General features: G+C 37.6%; 1 protein-coding gene across 1 annotated transcript in view; it reads right to left on the reverse strand.

The window, feature by feature from the left end:
- Positions 1–19,688, reverse strand: part of Med13 (mediator complex subunit 13) — a 90,418-nt gene that overhangs the window by 12,337 nt on the left and 58,393 nt on the right. Inside the window, exons 13-23 of the mRNA XM_021176461.2 lie at positions 18,956–19,046; positions 18,622–18,836; positions 18,141–18,337; positions 15,792–16,708; positions 8,596–8,757; positions 6,301–6,524; positions 5,446–5,635; positions 3,798–4,254; positions 2,503–2,722; positions 1,170–1,361; positions 609–832 (exon numbers count right to left, since the gene is read on the reverse strand). Coding sequence (XP_021032120.1) covers positions 609–832; positions 1,170–1,361; positions 2,503–2,722; positions 3,798–4,254; positions 5,446–5,635; positions 6,301–6,524; positions 8,596–8,757; positions 15,792–16,708; positions 18,141–18,337; positions 18,622–18,836; positions 18,956–19,046 — 3,089 coding nt within the window. The remainder of the gene's footprint in view (positions 1–608; positions 833–1,169; positions 1,362–2,502; positions 2,723–3,797; positions 4,255–5,445; positions 5,636–6,300; positions 6,525–8,595; positions 8,758–15,791; positions 16,709–18,140; positions 18,338–18,621; positions 18,837–18,955; positions 19,047–19,688) is intronic.

The following is a 19,688-nucleotide window of genomic DNA, read 5'->3' on the forward strand; positions in this document are numbered from 1 at the left end:
ACTTTGTAGACCAGGCTGGCCTCGAACTCAGAAATCCGCCTGCCTCTGCCTCCCGAGTGCTGGGATTAAAGGCGTGCGCCACCACGCCCGGCTTAACAGGAGTTATAAGCCAACAGATGTGTATGTCAAGAAACAAGTCCAGCCCTCTAGGAAGATGAACAAATACTCTTAACTGCCAGGCCCTAAAGTTTCAAATTCTTTATCCAAAATTATTGTCTCAAGCATTATAACATAAAAGTTAAGGACCTTAATCTTTTTTATCTGTGTACAGATTAGCAAGGAGAGGAAGCATTTGTTTTTGAGAGATTATCTTGCTATGTAGTCCTGACTAGCCTCAAACTCAGAGATTCACTTGTTTCCCACCTTCCAAAGGCTGAGATTAAAGACATCTGCCTGTCCAATTTTTTTTTAAATTATCTCAAGTATACATTATAAGCAGTAACTATAAAATGTAGATAAAAGTATACCCAGAACCTCAACAGTTAATATCATAATATATATAAACTTCAAATGGTTACTTACTTACTTACTATGAAACAGTATGTTTGTGCATGTGGACATCTAATAACATTCTAAATTGGGATAAGCATGTTTAAGGAAATAAGTACCTATTTGGAACATCGATGTTAATGATACATGTTTCTAGGAGTTCTCCATATAGATCTGTGCAAGATGCAAGAATCCACCTTTGATCATGTGATAAACAGTAGCCCACAAAAAGGACATTGTATTTCTGTCCAGCTTCTCCAAAGGTCTCTCCTAGCTCTGTTTGTTTGTCCTTCACCGGAGCCAGAATAAAAGGTGGTGTATAAAGTCGAATACACTCTGGTCTCTGTAAAATAAAACATGAAAGTACTATAGAATTATGCAATCTTAGGAAAATATTTACTATTTACCCAATTATAACTGGAAATTAGACTAAAACAAGATTTTGTTTTGGTTTGTTTTGGTTTGGTTTTTGGAGACAGGGTTTCTCTGTGTAACCCTGACTGTCCTGAACTTGCTCTGTAGACCAGATAGGCCTCAAACTCAGAGATCTGTTTGTCTCTGCCTCCCAGAGTTCTGGTATTAAAGGAGCATACTGTCAGTGACCAGCCATTTAGTTTTATATAAAATTTGAAAATGTAAGTCACCATGATAGCTTCGTTCATAGGAAACATAGCACTTACATCAGGACTTTTAAGAGCAGTTTCCATAGCTAAGCCTGGACCAAACCCAGTCAGTGTTTTTACATTGGTTGATGTTGGAAGTGGTCTCCGACACTGGGTAAACACCGAAAAAGCCAAAGATTTTAAATGCTGGGAGTAGATCTGTCTGTCGTCGTGTTTCACAGGTTGTAACAGGTACTGACAAGGAACGATCTACAAAGAAAGGTGAGCATTACAAACATTAACAGAGCAACTTGCAACAGTAAGAGAAATCCCTGAGACAAACGTCAGCAACAGCTAATGGAAAGATACTGGTTTCTATCACACAGTGTTTTTAATTTGTATGGTATATACACGAGTGTTCTGCCTGCATATATGTACATACACTTATACATTACCTATGAAGCCTAGCGAGAGCACTGGGATCCATTAGGACGAGAGTTATGGATGGCTATCAGATAACTTATGAGTGCTAGCAACTGAACACGAGTCCTGAAAAGCAGGCGAGTGCTCTTACCCACTGAGCCCTCTCACCTGCCTGCCTCTGTTACACAGTTTATATATATATATGTGTCCTGAACTAAAGAACTACCTAGAAATCTTTTAAATTTTCTATACATAGCAGTTATACTAATTAAATATATTTCTCTGGAGCCTATTATAATCTACAAATTAAAGAAATCAAAATTTCTTTAACTTTCTACTTTTACTTTGAACCTGTCTCAATAAAAATTAACACACAGAATAAAGGGAATTATTTTCCTATTTAGGCTATACTTTATAAATGTGCTTACAAGTAACACAGGAGAAGCAATCTACTCAATATAATCTTGGGGGTTGGAGGAGCAGGTGGTGTTAGGAGGTTAACAAACATCTTATTCCGTAGCCCAGGCTAGTCTGGAACTAGTTACTGATGCTAGCCTGCAACTTATGATCCTAGTGCCTCAGCTTCGTGGGATTAGTTACAAACACACCATCTACAGCCAATATCATTGTATTTCTCATGATTATAGAATGACAGTCAAGGTTTTTAAAGATTTCACGTGTCTGTTTCTGTTGCTATGTGGGTATTCCATGTATATAACAGTACCCATAGAAAGTTGCTGATATTACAGACAGCTATGAGCCACCAGATGTGAGTGGAAAGAACTAATCCTGGGTTCTCTGGAAGAGCAGCAAGCACTTCACTGTTAAGCCATCTAATTAGTCCCCAGAACTATAAAGTTTATCTTTTATAAACGCTCTTAAAATTCCTATTATAATATTTAAGTAAAATCAGTATAACCTGTCTTTTAACAAAGTTATTTTGAATAGAGACAAACAACTGTGAGACTCTGAGACACCCAATCCTTACCTGCACAGAAACAGTACTCTTGACGTGAGGAGGAAGAGTTTGGACCATTTCCAAGAAGCATCGAAGGAGTCCCAAAGTCCATACATTAGAAGAGTTGGTGCTCTCGTCTTTATTTTCATATGTAAAAGGATCAATTATATAAACAACAATTGCAGGTGGGTAGGTAATTGCATGTGAATCACCATCTGTGGGAATCCCCACTTTATCACGATCCATTGTGCTAAAAATTGAGGTAGAAAGAGAACAATGTTGTATTATGTCTGCCTGGTACAGCACCAAAGTGAATCCTTACATCCCTCTTTTATGGGGCAAGGCATCAGAAAACCTCTCTGATAATCAGGATACTTACATTTCACACCATATGAAATCCCTTCAAATAAGAGGCTTTGTGCTTTTAAAAGAAAGAATTCTCAAGCAGCTTAACAGTAAGAGACTAAAGGTCTCTCTGACAGGCATCTCAGTAACTAGTCATGCTCAGCAGCCTGCCTAGAAACAGAGCTAGTCCAGACAGAGGCCAGGTTTTTCTGTTCAGGTAATAGTCTACTTTTACCTCATATTTATGAGCGTGAATTTGTAAACAACTGCATTCTAGGAAGCAGAGAAACAATGAGCCTCAGACTGTCTGATAAGGGAATTTCCCCGGGACTTTTATATAAAAACGAGATCCATTACCATTAACACAATTGCTGTGCAGCGTGTAGAATTGCTTCCATGCTACAAATATGGATAATATGCTAACAGAAGTTAGACCTTCTCCTTATCACAAAGTGAGTAAAAGACAGAGCTGAGATTCAGAATCTAAAGCCTCCAAACCAGAGCTGAAGCATAGCACAGTGAAAGGCTGCACTGCCTTGCATGTGCAAGCTCCAGTGTGAGATTCTAGCATGCACACGCACACGCACACACACACAGAGGCAGGCTCCACAGAGATTTCGCAACCATTTGTGTAGTATGCATCAAACAAATACATCTGCTTATGACACAGACAGACTCAATCATAGGACTATCTGGAGTTGAATAGTTTTTAAGATCTAAACACTAACCCTGTGATTCTATGATGAAAATTTTAAAAACAATCTTTATTATAACTTTATACGTAAAATAATTACCATGATTAAACTAGATGCCACAACAAGGTCACTGTTGCTTAGATAAAGAGTCGATAGATTCTGCATTTCCACAATTTGTTTATACTTACTCATTCATTGTACATAAGGTTTCAAGCATGCTAAACACATACGCTACATACTACTTAACTATCTTTCAACCCCAAGTATCCTAATATTTAACGGTACCTTTCAGACACATCAGGATGTGGCTGAGTGGGAAGAGAAGCTGACTCCCCTGATATTCCTGCTGCCTGCAGAGATGACGACTGCTGTCCTCCTAGCTGGCCACTCTGAACCGTACTTGCTTGTGTAGACATGGATCCTGTACCACTAGTGTTCATACTGCCAAAGGGTGGAAACGAAGGCAGTTTATTTGATGATACTCCACTACTCATACTGGAAGATGATGAAGATGAAGTTGTGGTCAAAGTTGAGTTAGCTGTGGCAACTGAAGTAGATATGGCAACACCTGAAGTCATTGTCATAGTGCTACTTGCCGCAGATGCTAAGGTGGCAGATGGAGCATTAGCGTTTCCAGTATTTGTCATCTGAGGTGCAGTAACCAAAGACTGATTTGGAGGGGCAACTAAATTTGGCTGGGAGAGCAGAGAGCTGTCCAACGGCTGAGAAGCAAGATATGGACCTAAAGAACAAAAACGGGTATTTAATTCTTGATTTCACTGACTTATTTTTATTCTTCTATAGAAATAACAATGTAGCTGATACTTTTATGGCAATTATCTTCCCTTAACTGCTTTATACTAATAGTGCAGCATGAACTAACTTTCTATTCCCTCCCAGAAACTTTAAAAAAAAGAAAAAGAGTTTAAAATTAATTATAAAAATAAACCCATATTTTCATTCAAATTTGAAATAGTCAGTATGAAAATGTAAGAAAATTCTATTTCCTAGGCAAAATTAAATGTAAACAAAAGCTAACGAGATGGCTCGGTGATTAAGTTGACCCCCAGAAACCACAAGGCGGAAAGAGAAAACCAACCTTGCCAAGTAGTCCTGATTTCCACTGGTTCACAGTGGCATATATCCCGAAACAAGTAATAAGTGTAAGAAAAAATTAGAATATATCAACAAATGTGTATAAGTATGTAGCAATTTTTCATCAAACCACTACAACTATTGTTAAATCACAAGTTGAAGAAATACTTTCTAGATTGATAGCCAACTAAAATACGAAATGGAGGGATATTATCAAGAGGTTCAATTTACAGAAATCTCAAATTAGGTTCAGTAATTTGGTATTGCATCTCTTTGGATTAAGTGTAAAAGAAGTTCACTGATATTTAAGAGTATAACAAAAAGATTTAAATAACAGCCATAGTATAAGCTACAATAAGACTTTTTTTGGTGTTGCAGAGGTTACTTAGAAATTATTTTTATGTAAATTATTAACAAATCAAAAAAAAAATGTTTTTAAAGACAGGGTTTTACTATGTGTGTAGCCCTGTTGTCTTGGAACCTGCTCTGTAGGCCACACTGGCCTCAAACTCACAGAGATCCTGACTCTGCCTCCGGAATGCTGGGATCAATGGCAGGAAACATCAGAATATTTTGGAACCAATAATGACTACTTGATAGAATGCCCATATCCAGAGCTAGCAGACTTTCTATGGACAGTCAGACAGTGCATATTTAAGCCTGGAACCACAGTCTTTGCCACATCTACTCAGTTCTGACTTTGCAGGACAAAAGCAGGCAGAGACAGTGTTGAAAACATGGAGATGGCCGCATGACACAGATTTCATTTACAAAATTAGATGGTGAGCCAACCCATACTGCTCACATTGCTCTTACAGGACGAATACAAATTTAATACCTAGATCATATCTGCAGACTTGTGCATACAGCTTCAATTTAGAAAATGCTTCATTGTTACCATCAGCTGCCTGAGAAAACCATTCTGTTACAAACTTTTCTGAAAGTTTCTTTGATGCAGTAGCTCCCACTTTCATGATCCCATCCGTCAACAATCGAGAAATAGGTCTGTGTTGGCCTAATCGACAGGACTAAAATATATATAGAAAAGGCAGAATCAGTGAATTTACCATACTATCTGGATACAGTTTATAAAATCCAAGCAGAACTTGACCCATTTAAAACAAACCTTCTCACTTATAACTAACAACTGAGTTGAAAGCATGGGTAACTATGAAGACATGGTTATTTTCCTTTAGAAATTTCCAGCTGCTTTTTTTTTTTTTCTTTTTTCTTTTTCTGGACAACGGGTCTCAGGTAACCCAAGCCAGCCTCAAACTTGTTATATTGCTGAAGATGAATTTCTGATCCTTCTGCCTCTACCTCTCAAATGTTGGGATTACAAACATATACAACCACCCCTGGTAATACATTTTTTCCAATACATAGTCTGCAGGCTGGTCTAGCGAGTCTCCTCTTTCAGCTACCCAAATACATATGAGTTACAGGTATGCACCACCACACCCAACATACCAAAGGTTACTTTAAATGGAACACATTTATGCCCTTGATATATCCCTCTAATACTATGTTTTCCACTGTGACCCATGGAACACATACCTAACAAAGACTAGCAAAAAATGTAGCAAGAATATAATTCATTACTAAGACTACTGTCAACATCAGCATTCTTCATCAACCCATAGAATCTCCCAGTACATTTTAAACATAACAGTATAAATTATAAAACACTTACCTCATATATTGCAGTGAGATCTCTAAAAAAGCTTCTGGCTCCATTTAACAAAGCTTCATTCTCTGGACAGAGTACAACATAGGCTATATCTCTTTGAGATCCATAAGGTTCCAGCATAAGTTTCTCCCAGTAAGGGAGAGCAAATGGAGAAAGCACCAGAAAATCATAATCATAACCCAACAAAAACGTGGGAATCGGCAGTGGTTCCGGAGATTCATCAGTTCCTGAGTAATAAAGAAGGCAATCAGGAAGAAACCAATTTATGTCATCCTCTTTATTTCCAAAATTAATAAGGAAAATATTAAAGACAGAAACATGAAAAGCAAGCAATGACATATTTTCAGAATTAAAAATATCCTTAAGTGGTCACTTTAAAATATTTACTGCTATTTGACTTGAGAAGGAAGGGTTTCTGTTCTACAGTCCAGTCTGGTCTTGAACTTGTAACCATCCTCTGTCCCTCAGCCTGTTAAACGCTCAAATTATAGGCATGAGGTACCACACCTGTCATGAACTGATTTAATTTAATAGTAAACAAATTTATAATTGTTATGATGGAGTTAATTTATTTACTATAAAAAAGGACTTATAAATCTATGAGATTATCATCAGATATACTATACATTATACAGAAATCAACAATACTAATTTTTTTTTTTTTTTTTTACTTAAAACTGAACTAAAAGGGTAAATGTTAAATGTTTACCACAGGTTAAATGTTCTTACCACAATATATTATTAGGAAAAAGAGACAAATTACCTTATTTTAAAATGAATAAAGACCAAAAAAAAGGTGTTTGATCTTGTAAAAGAAAGTAACCTGAATACTAGGAAATAACTGCAGCTCTACATGCTAGGTACTGTCTATACTAATTTTCACAAACACCATATATTGGCAGACACTGTTATTAAACTCATTTTAAACATAAGAAAGAGGAATAAAAAAGGTAAACAACTTATCCAGCAACATAAAAGAAGTCACTGTCGGAATCTGAACCCAGGAAACCCACTCTCAGCCTGATAATCTACTGGAAAGTCTGGGATAGTAAATATTTCTGATTGAGTTTATACTGATACTGCTGAGTATAATTCAGCAATATAAATTTTAAACTACACATATGGTTTAAGGCAAGCATAAACAAATCACTGAAAATAGTTGGAATGATGGAGTATGGGTGGGATGATGGATAATGATGGAAATACTTTTATGTCAATAATATGTTGGTAAAATACATACAGAAATAATTTTCAAAATCAGGTGCAGAAATAAATCTGTTCTGGTTTTGACAAAAATGTGAAGTTTATACTAAAAAGTATCAATAACTTGAACTTTTCATAGATTATCAATTTATATGACATTGAAATCATTAAGTTATTAATAAAAAAGAGAAAAATACAAGGGATCTACTACTGTATACAATGCATTCTGAAGCCACAGAGAACTTTTAATGCTAACAGCTATTACTCCAGAGCTGGAGTGTGATTTGGTTGCCTACTGTGTGTGAGGCTCTGGTTCAATCCCAACACTATACAAACACAACCAGCTATCACCCAAATACACTACTGCAGAAACAGTATCTCAACCACCTAAGAGTCTCCCTCCACCTTCCAGGGTAGCATAGTCAACACACACCTACTAAGTGAGAGTCTCCTCCTTCCAGGGAGCACACACCTACTGCTTTTGTCATACCTGCTAATTTCTATTTTTTTGGTAAAGATTTATTTATTTATTTATTTATTTATTTATTTATTTATTTATTTATTATATGTAAGTACACTGTAGCTGTCTTCAGACACTCCGGAAGAGTCAGTCAGATCTCATTACGGATGGTTGTGAGCCACCATGTGATTGCTGGGATTTGAACTCCAGCAGTCGGGTGCTCTTACCCACTGAGCCATCTCACCAGCCCTGCTAATTTCTATTTTTGTCCAAACTTTTTATGTGAAAAATCTTATGTTTTAAAAAAAAGTATTAGCCTCTATTATTTGACAGCAATCTTTCATCTCATTCAATTTAGAACTGAAGTTATTTGGGGGTTTTACAAAACTCATCACCCTTCCTTCAGATGAACTGATACTGAGTGTCAAGCATGTACAGATAGTGCAGCTACTAGTGCTGATGGGGAATTAAAGAACCCAGGAAAACTAAATGCTACAAATGTAAAAAGGTGGGCTAGAATCAGAACTGGGTCATAGTACCCTAAAATATTTAAGAACTAATGTACTTATTCAAGTTGAGCACATATTTGAGAACAGATATAAATCAGTCATTATCTAGTACAATACACAACTTACCATAAGAGCCTCGGCCAGCCATTTTATGAAATTGTTGCCATGTGAGAGGGCCTTGAACACCCCAAGGCCTCACTGTTCTTTTTTTCTGAATAGCATCTTGAAGAACTGGCTGAAGAGAAAGGAGCATCCGAAGTATATCCTGTGAACACTGCACGCTCGAATCTACAATCATTAAAAAAAGTAAGTGGTAATCGCTTTTTGTTGACACAAACTTTAGAGTTAAAAAGAAATATATCTGAGGTATCTTAACTGTCCATTATAAAAAAAATCTAAATATCTGCCTACACAGAAAACTATATAAAACCTTTCAGAAGTCAGATGTAGTGGTACATATCTAAATCCCTGAAATCAGACAGACAGAGATTGATTGAGAGAAAAAGGGAAGGGAGGGCTGGTGGGCAGGCAGAGGCAGAAGAGGTCTCTGAGTTCGAAGAAAACCTGATCTACAGAGCGAGATCCACCTGCCTCTGCCTCCCAAGTGCTGGGATTGAAGGGATGCACCACCACTGCCTGACTGTGAAAATATTTTCAAACCACAAACCAATAAAGGATTTTCACCCACAGTTCATAAAAATTCTTACAGATCAATAATTTTAAAAATAAGAATGAAATACAAGTTAAAAAAAAAAAAAAAAAACCAAAAAGTCAGACTTTAAAACTGGGGAAGCTGAAAGCTCACAAGCCCCAGGCGGGGCTGCAGGCTGAGATGCTTCCTCTTCACACTCAACTCTTTCAGGCCCACTCCCCAGTAGAGCAAAGGATCTTATGAAGCATCTCTCCTAAGATACACAAATGGTGTCTATGAAAAGACACTGAACATCATTAATCATTAGGGGAATTCAAAGCCAAACCGCAAGAAACCACTTCATAACCACTAGGATGTCTTCAATAAAAAATAGATTGCAAGTACTGGTGTGGGTTTGGAGAAAGTGGAACCATCTAATGTTAGAATTTAAAGTAGTGCAGATGCTTTGAAAAATATTAGTTCCATGACCCAAGAAATCTAAGTATGATGGAAACAAAAACATACATAAAATCGTACACACATGTTCACAGAAGCCAAAGTGCATTCAATTCAAATGTTCAATTTGAAGATTTTGAAAAAGGTATACCACTATATGACAATGGAATACTATGTCATTAAAGTATATGCTTAAGAACTCTGAAAACAATCTGAACGGAAGGGGGAAAAAATCCGGCTAAAGATATGGCTCATGAATTAAGAGCACTGGCTGCTTTTCCAGAGAACCCAGGTTCTATTCCCAGCTGCTGATAACTGCCTGTAACTCCAGGTCCAGAGGACTCACCACCTGCACACAGACATATATGAGGGCAAAACACCAATAAACATAAAATAAAAAAACTTTTTAGGGGAGTCACAGAAGCCCAGGTATTGTATTATTCAATTTATATATGATGCCCCAAGATTCCCACCTATACAGACAGAAGCCTGACTAGGCTAGTTAATAGTTGCTTACAGCTACAAGAAAAGGATGGGGAAAAATAGCAAATAAATACTAAGAATGGGTTATTACTTTTAGAGTGACACAAATGTTCCAAAATTGTTTGTACAAATGGTTACAACTATAAATACTAAATTTTTGACTGTATATTTTATATAGATGAATCATATGGTGTGTTTATAAAAGTTTTTCTTCTGTGGTTGGGAGGTGCTGGGACAGTGAAATTGGGACAATTAAGAGCAACTTTTTATCTTGAACAGTAAGTTGCCACTTGAATATACAAACTATTTTATAGATTTTCTTTTTTCCTCTTCTGCAGTAATAAGGATTAAACCCAGGACATGTCAGTCAATTGCTCTGCCACAGAGATACATTCTCAACCAACTTCATAGACTTAGATTAATTTGAATAAATATTCATATTCAACTATTCTCAGAACTTGCACGAGGTGTACTTAAGGGATAAGGGATCAATCAATAAATTATATTGCATGTATAAGAAAGAAATAAGCAAATAATATGAAAAATGCAGACCATAACCTTTAACAAGAGTTAAAGGAGACAAGAAGAAGCCCAAGTTAAGTATGAGGGAGAAAGGTATCCAAGGCACAATACACAGGCCCTAATGCATACACTAGGTCCTAATTCTGGAGCTATATACACTCAACAGTGTTATGCTTTAATCAGAGTGTAAGTGTGCACCAAGTAAAACTTGAGTATTTGTCTGGCAAAGAGGGAATCCCAATAAACTACTAATACAAGCGCCCTGGTGCTCTCTGCTGCTGTTGGAGTGAGTAACACTGGAGGTCCATATGTCAGGCACTCAATGAGTGCTTTACTTTAACTGGCTCTTCCCTGTAATATAATGAATTAAATGAATCTTGACATTGTCATAAATAATAATGAGCCCATGAGTGGTCTCTTGTTTTATTTCACAAATTACTTTTAATATCATGATGAAAATAATTATGAGTTATGATCTCATTGCCAAAAAAAACCCTGTTTTTTGTTGAGACAGACTCTCACTATAAAGTACTAGCTATCTTGAAACTCAGAGATCCACCTGTCTCTGCCTCCTGAGTGTTGGGATTAAAAATATACACCACCATGTCCAAGAGGTATTACACTTCCTCCCAGTCTAACTAAGTGCCTCTTTCTGTTCTATTCCCTGCTCCTTTCTATACATGTGTAAATCTCAAGAAATAACCAGGACCCCGAGTTTTATGTGCAAATGAACAACACATTTACTTTTGCTTATTTCAGAACTGCATTAAAGTAATGCTTTAACTGGGGTGGTGAGATGTTTCATTGGGTAAAGGTGCCTGCAGCTAAGCCTAAAGACTTCACTGAATAAAAGATAAGCAACTCCTGCAAGATTCCTCTGAATTCATGTAACATGGCATGTGTGTGTGCATATCTGAACACACAGAAAGCACAATGTAAAAAAGAAAAAAAAAGAAAAAGAAAAGCATACATGTTACTATAGTCTTTAGAATTATTCTGACCTCACCCTCAAACTATTATTGCTATAATTAATCTATAATTAATCTATTATATGTGATCAAATTTACATAAAATTTCAGGGCTTGTTAATATTGTCTTATAGTAATTAATAATAGGAGTTTTCTATCAATAAGAATTTGGATTATCTTTTACTTCTGATTATAATTTTAGTTATCTTAGTGGCTGAGAACAATTAAAATGTAGACTACCACCATAGTTTCCACAAATACCAAATACAAAGCCTACTGTCTGCAAATGGCTGAACTGGAAGTTGTAAAAGGACTACATAAGATCTATTATGCTTACATGAATGAACTCATTAAATCTTTACAATTCTAATCAAGTCAAATACTAGCTTTATTTCATTAGTAAAATAAAGTGAGTTGGGGATATAGTTAAGTTATAAACTACTGGCATAGCATACACAAGATCCTAGTGTAGAGGGATTTTAATCCAGCAATATGGCTGGCTGCTCTGGCTGGAATACAGACAAATCCTTAGTATACATCTTTAATAAAGGTAAAGTTAGATTGTAGACAAAAGTACATATATGTGAAAGCAATGACTAATTGAGTGGCAGAGTAAGTGATGAATCAGAGAATGATCTGACAATAGGATATGCTCAACTCTACAAGAAGAGAGGAAAGGAAGCTACTTGAGGGAGCAGTTCAAAGAGAGAGAGAAAAGAGGCCATTTTACCAGGAGTTTTACAGAGACAGGTTGAAGAGAGAACAAACTAGACACCGATGAAGACAGAACAAGTCCAAGAGCAAAAAGGAACAAGAAGATAAGAACATATTGCCAATGTTAGTTTAAAGCCAAGTAGAGCAATTCAGAGACTGAGGGAGAAGTCAGATTGAATCTATCAGCTTGGAGGGGAGTTTGAGCCAGAACAGCTGAGTTGAACCAGCCAGTCAGAGCTCAGAAAGAACTAGAAAGGGTGAGTTTATTCAGCAGTAAGTCTCAGAGGCTGAAAACATTCTAGGCCTAAATAAGATTGTATGGAGACTAGAAGTCTCTAGGACTTGGCCTAGGTTAGCAGACAGAGGCAAGAAGCTTCAGAAACTACAATTACATCAGGGGAATAAAAGTTACTTTTACACCTGGGTTCAACCCCCCTCCCACACTTCCCCTACCCCCCCACAATGCAGATAAAGAAATAAAGATAATATATTACTTTTCAAAGACATATTAGTAATGAGTGACAAAACTGATTCTTATCTCCAGAGTTTGCTTTAGAAGATCATGGGAGAATCTGCAAATGTGCATTTCTAACAAAGTGGTACTGTGTGACGCTGCTAGTATGTGACTGAAGACATCAGCATCAAATGACCCTGTCACTATCTCCTACTGCTCTCACCCACAACTGCCAAAGAAATCACTAAGAATGGTCACTTTCACTTTTCTTGTCCAAAGAAATATCATCTTTTATTCTTGTTGCGATGGATATGTTCCTATATATAGGTCTATATACACCTCTACTTGAGATGTATTCTATTTCCCCTCACTTATTTAATGACTTTGCTCCTACAACAGCACCTTTTGTTTCATGGTAATTCTTCCCACGGAAGGTAAGACTGGAGAGAGGGAGTGAGTTTCCAGTTAGGTAGGAAGATTATGTTCTAGTGGTCTACACAGTAACATGATGAGCACAGCTAATATTACTGTATTGTATATTTTAAAGTTGCTAAAAGATTAAATGTCACTACAAAAAAAGTGATAGATAAGCTATCATATATTTATATAGCAAAATACCACACTTACTCAATTATATGAAATTACTGTCAGTTTAAACTTTTTGATCTAGAAAGAATCACTTTCCATGAACAAATGTGTGTGTGTGTGTGTATACACACACAAGTACTATATGTTAACCCTAACATAAAACTCTATTTATACCAATGTCTCCCAAATTTCAAGTTTGTTTCTCATTTCCTCACACTCACTCTAACCAGGTTGACCAGAACTGATTATCTAGGTCTCTAATTACCTTCATGAGGTCACACCCAGTGGTCCTATCACATCGTACCTTTATGAAGGCATTATTATACATATAATCACTCTCCTTCAAATATTCTCATACAAGAGCAATCACTTCCTTGCTCCTTCTCAGACTCCTTCCTGACCTTCTTTTCCCCAAAACTGCCCATCCAGCCCTGGCTTTGAAAAGAAAGGGTCTCATATATTCCAGGGTGGCCATGAACTTACTATGTAGCCAAAGATCATCTTGAATTTCTGATTCTTTCCTACAATTTCCCAGTGCTGGTATTACAGATGTACACCACACCTGGCTTTCCATAGTATTTAATACTGATAACCCACATACAAAAGATGTTTCATTTCCAGAGCCATCAGTCTTCTGAATTTTAACCTCCAAATGTGTGCCTGCAACCCTCCTATTTTCTTTCTCTGCAGTAGTACCAGCATTCACACAAACCAGGCTTAACACTTCATCTTTTCTTAAATGGATCAGCACACTCTGTATAGGTCTACGTCTCCATCTAATCTAGAGCCTACTGCCACTAGTTCTAAGGATTCCAGTCTTCTCCAAGCTGCCACCTTCACTGAATGACCATTCTCTACTGAAGTTACTGCTTCTGCTCTCATTTCCCTCACTTCCCATCCCAGTGATTTTTTTTTTAAGCTAAAAAGACAGTGGTGTTACTTTCCGATTAAGAATCATTCCCAAGGCATTTCAAATAAATGCTAAAGGCATAGCCTAAAAACCCACACACAGAACCAGGGTAAAAGTACCTGTTGCCAAGCCTTGCAACCTGAGTTCAAACCTTAAATCAACAGGATATGAAGAAAGAACCAACTCCCTCAAAGTGGCCTCTGACCTCAACACTTTTTTCCAAAGCACACATGTGCACCCAAACATGGAAGTTCTCACACTGAAATTAAATAAGTGTTTGGGACACCTCTTATACTTCACCGTGTATCAGTATGACCATCATTCAACATACTTAACACTACTTATGTTTCGAAAATTTACCAAGAGAACTATGTCCTCAAAGACTTGGAACTACATTGTCTACTAACATTCTTCCCCCACTTAATTACTCTGGCTCACTTTTCCCACTTCAAGTAGGCCTTTCTATAAATGTTCTTCCCCCTAACATGTCTGACCATATTTCTAAACTAGCACATAAGGTTCTTCCCATGCAAACATGCTCTTTTGCCCTGCTTTCTCTTCCACGTACTTGTAACTGGTATGTAATACAAGTATATATTTTCTGTTATTGTTTTTTTTTTTTAAGATTTATTTATTTATTACATGTAAGTACACTGTAGTTGTCTTCAGACACTCCAGAAGAGGGAGTCAGATTTTGTTACGGATGGTTGTGAGCCACCATGTGGTTGCTGGGATTTGAACTCCGGACCTTTGGAAGAGCAGTCGGGTGCTCTTACCCACTGAGCCATCTCACCAGCCCCTTCTGTTATTGTTGTTGTTGTTTAACTGTCTCCTCCACTAAATCATAGGCTCAAAAGGACAAGGGAGTCTAACTTAGCCAGTCAGTGCCCTGTGAATGAAAAACCTGATATACACAAGGAGTGGGGCCCACAAGATTGATGGCTTTTGAGGAATGACACAGAAGGCTATCCTTCTATGTATCTAAACTCCAAACACACATGCAATCATGTACCCACACACATAAGGAAAAACAAACAAAACAATCAAATAAAAATTCAAAACCAAAAACTGCTGTGCCTGTTCAAGAGTGAACATGAAACAGTACTGAGCATAAACAAGGTGCTCTGTAAAGTATCTAATGAGAGCCCAGGCATAGCTCGAAAGCAGTGCAGGTTCCTCAAAAGACAAATTAGATGGCTGCATGAGAAACAATCACTAATTTTCTCCCTACTAACATGCAACATGACATTTCTATGTCAGTATATAGTTAAAGATTACAATAACATTTTTATTGCTGAAACTCATCTAAACAGCTAAGTCTCACATTAGGTAACAGTCTTGTTTGTTTTTCTGAGACAGGGTCTCATACCTACCGGATCTTGGCTATCCTGAAATGTATGTAGACAAGGCTGACTTCCACGCACAGAGATCTGCCAGCCTCTGCTGAGATTAAAGACATGAGCCACCACACCCAACATGTAGCTGTCTTTAACTGAGGGTTAAGTCCAAACTTTAGCATTCCTATCTGACCTACTGATAAGTTACTCACGCCCCGCCAGGGAAAAAAAAAAGCCAAAGTCAAATTCACAAACTTACCATTTTGCTTGGCCCACGGATGTAAGCATGAGCTTCTGACAAGTGCTTCATCAACTTTCCCTCCTGACATATTATCCATGAACTGACGCCCATGTTCTAAGGCGAGGCAACAGTCACTACAACAGTCCCGCTCTTCAACACGCACCCAATTGCTACTTATACCCACTTTGGGAAAAGGATCTTGGTCTGCTGCTCCAAAGGGTGAAAATAAATTAGTGCATTGATCTTGTAGCAGTAATATTAATTCATCAGGCACCTTTTCAGATTCCTTTAGGCCTCCATTAACATTCTCCACAGAGGAAGCCCTGAGAGCTTCAAAACGTTTTTCTGCTTCTTTGCCACAGTCTGTGTTACGTCCTATGATGTCAAGTTCATCTTCAAGAAATAATCCTGAATTATTTCCAAATTTTCGGTTCATGACAGCACTGAAGCCACAGGTGCACCGATACTGTGCTTCCTGGGTTGGGTCTGGAATGTAAACTCCAACATCGGCACCCTTGATATTCATGTTGCAGACACAAATACAGCAACTATCAAAATTACAGTCTTTAAACAAATTCATTACTGATTCTGAAAGGATGAGGTTTACATAAAGACTGTGCGCTTCAGGGATGGAAGGAACAGTTGCAGGTTCAACAGAATTGAGGGGTCGGCATGTAGATGGGGTGGAAGCTGGTGAATACAAGTCTGAATTCTCATACTTGACTGAACCTTGAGCACTAGCGGGCCCACCAGCCCCACGAGGAGTCCTTGGAGTCCTTGGAGTCCTTGGAGTTGGAAACCTAGGGGTGGATGGGGAAGGAAGAATTCCTGCGCCACCATTACTAGGAGGTGCGCTACTCGGAGGCATCCCAAAAGAAGCATGGGTTTGCGGTGTGTAGGCGGGGCCGTAGTCCTGATCCAAATTACTGCCATCACTGTTGTCACCAGGGTAAAAAGAGGAACAAATGCATAAAAGAACACATTAATATATGGAACACAAAACAGCATCCTCCATACACTTAAAAGCAACAACTGGAAATTTCTATATGGTAATCATTACAAGATTAGAGGGAGAAATAAGACTTATTTCAGGTTTATTGTGTCCACTATAAAGATTCTTGTGAGCTAGCTAGAATCAAAAATAAGCAACCAGATTCAAGATTATAAAATGAAGCAGTGACTAGACCCATGGCTTGAAGTTTAAAATATTTGCTGCATTTTGGGGGGCCATAGGTTCAGAGGTTTGGTTCCCAGGACCCATATCAGGAAGCTCATAACTGCCTATTAACTCCAGTTCCAAGGTGTCTGATGTCCTCTGGTCTCTGTGGGCACCTACACACATGTGGTGCACATGAAGTCATGTAAGGATACACAAAGACTTAAAAAAAATCATGAAGCATCCACACCTGGACAACCATATTTACTATCTATAAATTTCTAATGCTACAAATATCCATATTTCATTGACTCTAATTGCTACTGATAGTAAAAAATAAATTCTGACTTTTGGGATGTTTGTGTTAGAAAGTGGCAATAGTGAATGTTTTGCTTTGATTTGTTTTTTTTTTGTTGTTTTTGTTTTTGTTTTCGTTTTTCCGAGACAGTGTTTCTCTGTGTAGCACAGCCTGGCTGCCCTGGAACTCACTCTGTAGACAAGACTATCCTTAAACTTGATCATCTACCTCTGCTTCCTGAGTGTTGAGACTAAAGCCGTGTACCATCACTGCCCAGTTGGCAATAGTAATTATAAAAATATGACTGGTAATAAAATGCAAAACTTTATCTGTTATGATGTGAAGTAATTGTAAAATGGCAGTATAAAAAAGAGAACAATTCAGAATCAAAGGCTAAAAGGAAAGGTACCTTGAAAATCAAAAATGGTCTATGGTTTCTGGTCTATGGTTTCAAATAGTCAATCCATCTCTATTATCATTATGATAAACAAGAATCATTTTAAATTTATTTACTTAGGATTTCCAAAAAACAATGTTCTATTTCCAGCATACCAGCTACTTCAAGAACAACAAAAGCTGAGCTGCAGAAATGGCTCAGTGGGTAAAAGTGCTTGCTGTGTAAGCTGAAGATATGAGTTCAGATTCTCAGATCCCGTGTGAAAACGCTGAGCATGACTGACTGAACAAGCTATAACCCAGCACTCGGGAGGCAAAGACAGGCATTCCAGGAAGTTGCTGGCCGGTCCGCTTCAACAAAACACCAAGTTTCAGGTCCAATGAGAAACCAGGTCTCAAGTGAGGAAAGGGGCAACACATGTGGCTCATACGCATGCATGTTCTCCAGTGCCACCCCTCTAACACACACGCACTCACACACAAGCAATCAGTATTATAATAACATCATCAATCATACCCCTCTTTGATGAATGGCATTGAAGGGCCTGAAGGAAGCAAGTCCAATTTTCCAACAGTCCAGCTCTGCCGGTAAACACACTCTTCTGGCAATTTGATAGGAGGCAGACAATGGCTTGGTAGAGTTTTTAAAGGTGCAAACATGGAACATCCTACTAGAACTTGACAATTTTCGGGCTTATAGACATAAGAAAAATCCTACAATATAAAGAACGTGGACTTTCAGTGCCTTATATTCCAGGGACAAAAACAAAGAAACAGAATCAAAGCGACTATCTTCTTTAGCCTGTTCTTTAAATGGACAAAAGTATAAATATTATCTGTTTTTATTCTTGAATGCATTTTACATAGTGTTCCCACAATTCCCTCCTCATATTTACTAGCCATAACACTAAAATCAACTGTGAAAAAAATTCTTGAACACAGCAATTAATCCTATAAGAAAACACAGGGAGGAAATGACTTTTCTAGAAAATACTTACTTTAATTTCAGACGGTTTAGGGCTACAGAATCCTTCCTCGACCTCGATTCTGAACTGCGATCCTACACTAGAGCTATTTCCTTCCAGGACAGTCCCTCCGGGTGCTGTGTCCACACTACCGTATTCTTTGTTATTCATATTCATTGGAGAGAAGCCCATAATGTGCTGTTCCAATGATGGTGGCGTGGGGTACATTTTGTGGAGGTCTGCAGTGCCTGTGTGTAGTACAGCACACACGTTAACAAACTAAAACAGGTGAGTCTGTTTACAGTGAAGGAGTTTTGAAAGGAGTAAGTTTTTAAGCCAAGCTGGAGCTCAGATTTGGGATGCTTACTTATGCAGGACAACGGATCCAGATTTCCTGTCTTTGATTCTTTGGAGCTGGCTTTATCATCTGATCCACTTGCTGACTTTTTAGATCCAGGCTATGGGGGAAAAAACATATTAATGTGAAACCCAAAGTGATCACACAGTATTATTCGCTTATATGTAAGCTAAAGGATTAAGTACTGGTCATCAAAAGTGGTTTTCTGAGTCTATGACAGAGCCAAATATCATACTCAACAGTTTACAGGTAGATCCATCACTGGAGTGTACTGGTAAGTCTCGGGATTACCAGAGAAAAAGGTATCCTCAGGAAAATAAGCAATAAACAAGTAAAAGGCAAGAAAGGTAAAATTAACACAATTCTTTTTTTTAGCAAAAGATATTCAAAGAATCTGTCCCTTAATTTAAAAGATATTAACATTTCCTAAATAATAACTCCTCTTAACTCTTTAATTTTCACCTTGGTTTAATAAAGTTATTCTAGCAAAAATATTTTTACAGATCTAATACTGAGCATAAGTTCAGGGAAACTTCCTAACAAATCAAGTTTTAGCATCTCTCACCACCACCATTTTTTGGTGGATTGGATTGTTTGTCTTTTGAGATAGGTAAAGCCTTATGTAACCTAAGGAGGCTTGTTTTTTATGTAGACAAAGCTGAGTTTGAACTCCCAACCCTTCGGCCTCCTATCCCAAGACCGGGATGTTATTGTTTTTGTGTTGTTGTTGTTTTTTTTTTTT

This window comes from Mus caroli, chromosome 11 (genome assembly GCF_900094665.2).
Source record: "Mus caroli chromosome 11, CAROLI_EIJ_v1.1, whole genome shotgun sequence".
NCBI classification, from domain to species: Eukaryota; Metazoa; Chordata; class Mammalia; order Rodentia; family Muridae; genus Mus; species Mus caroli.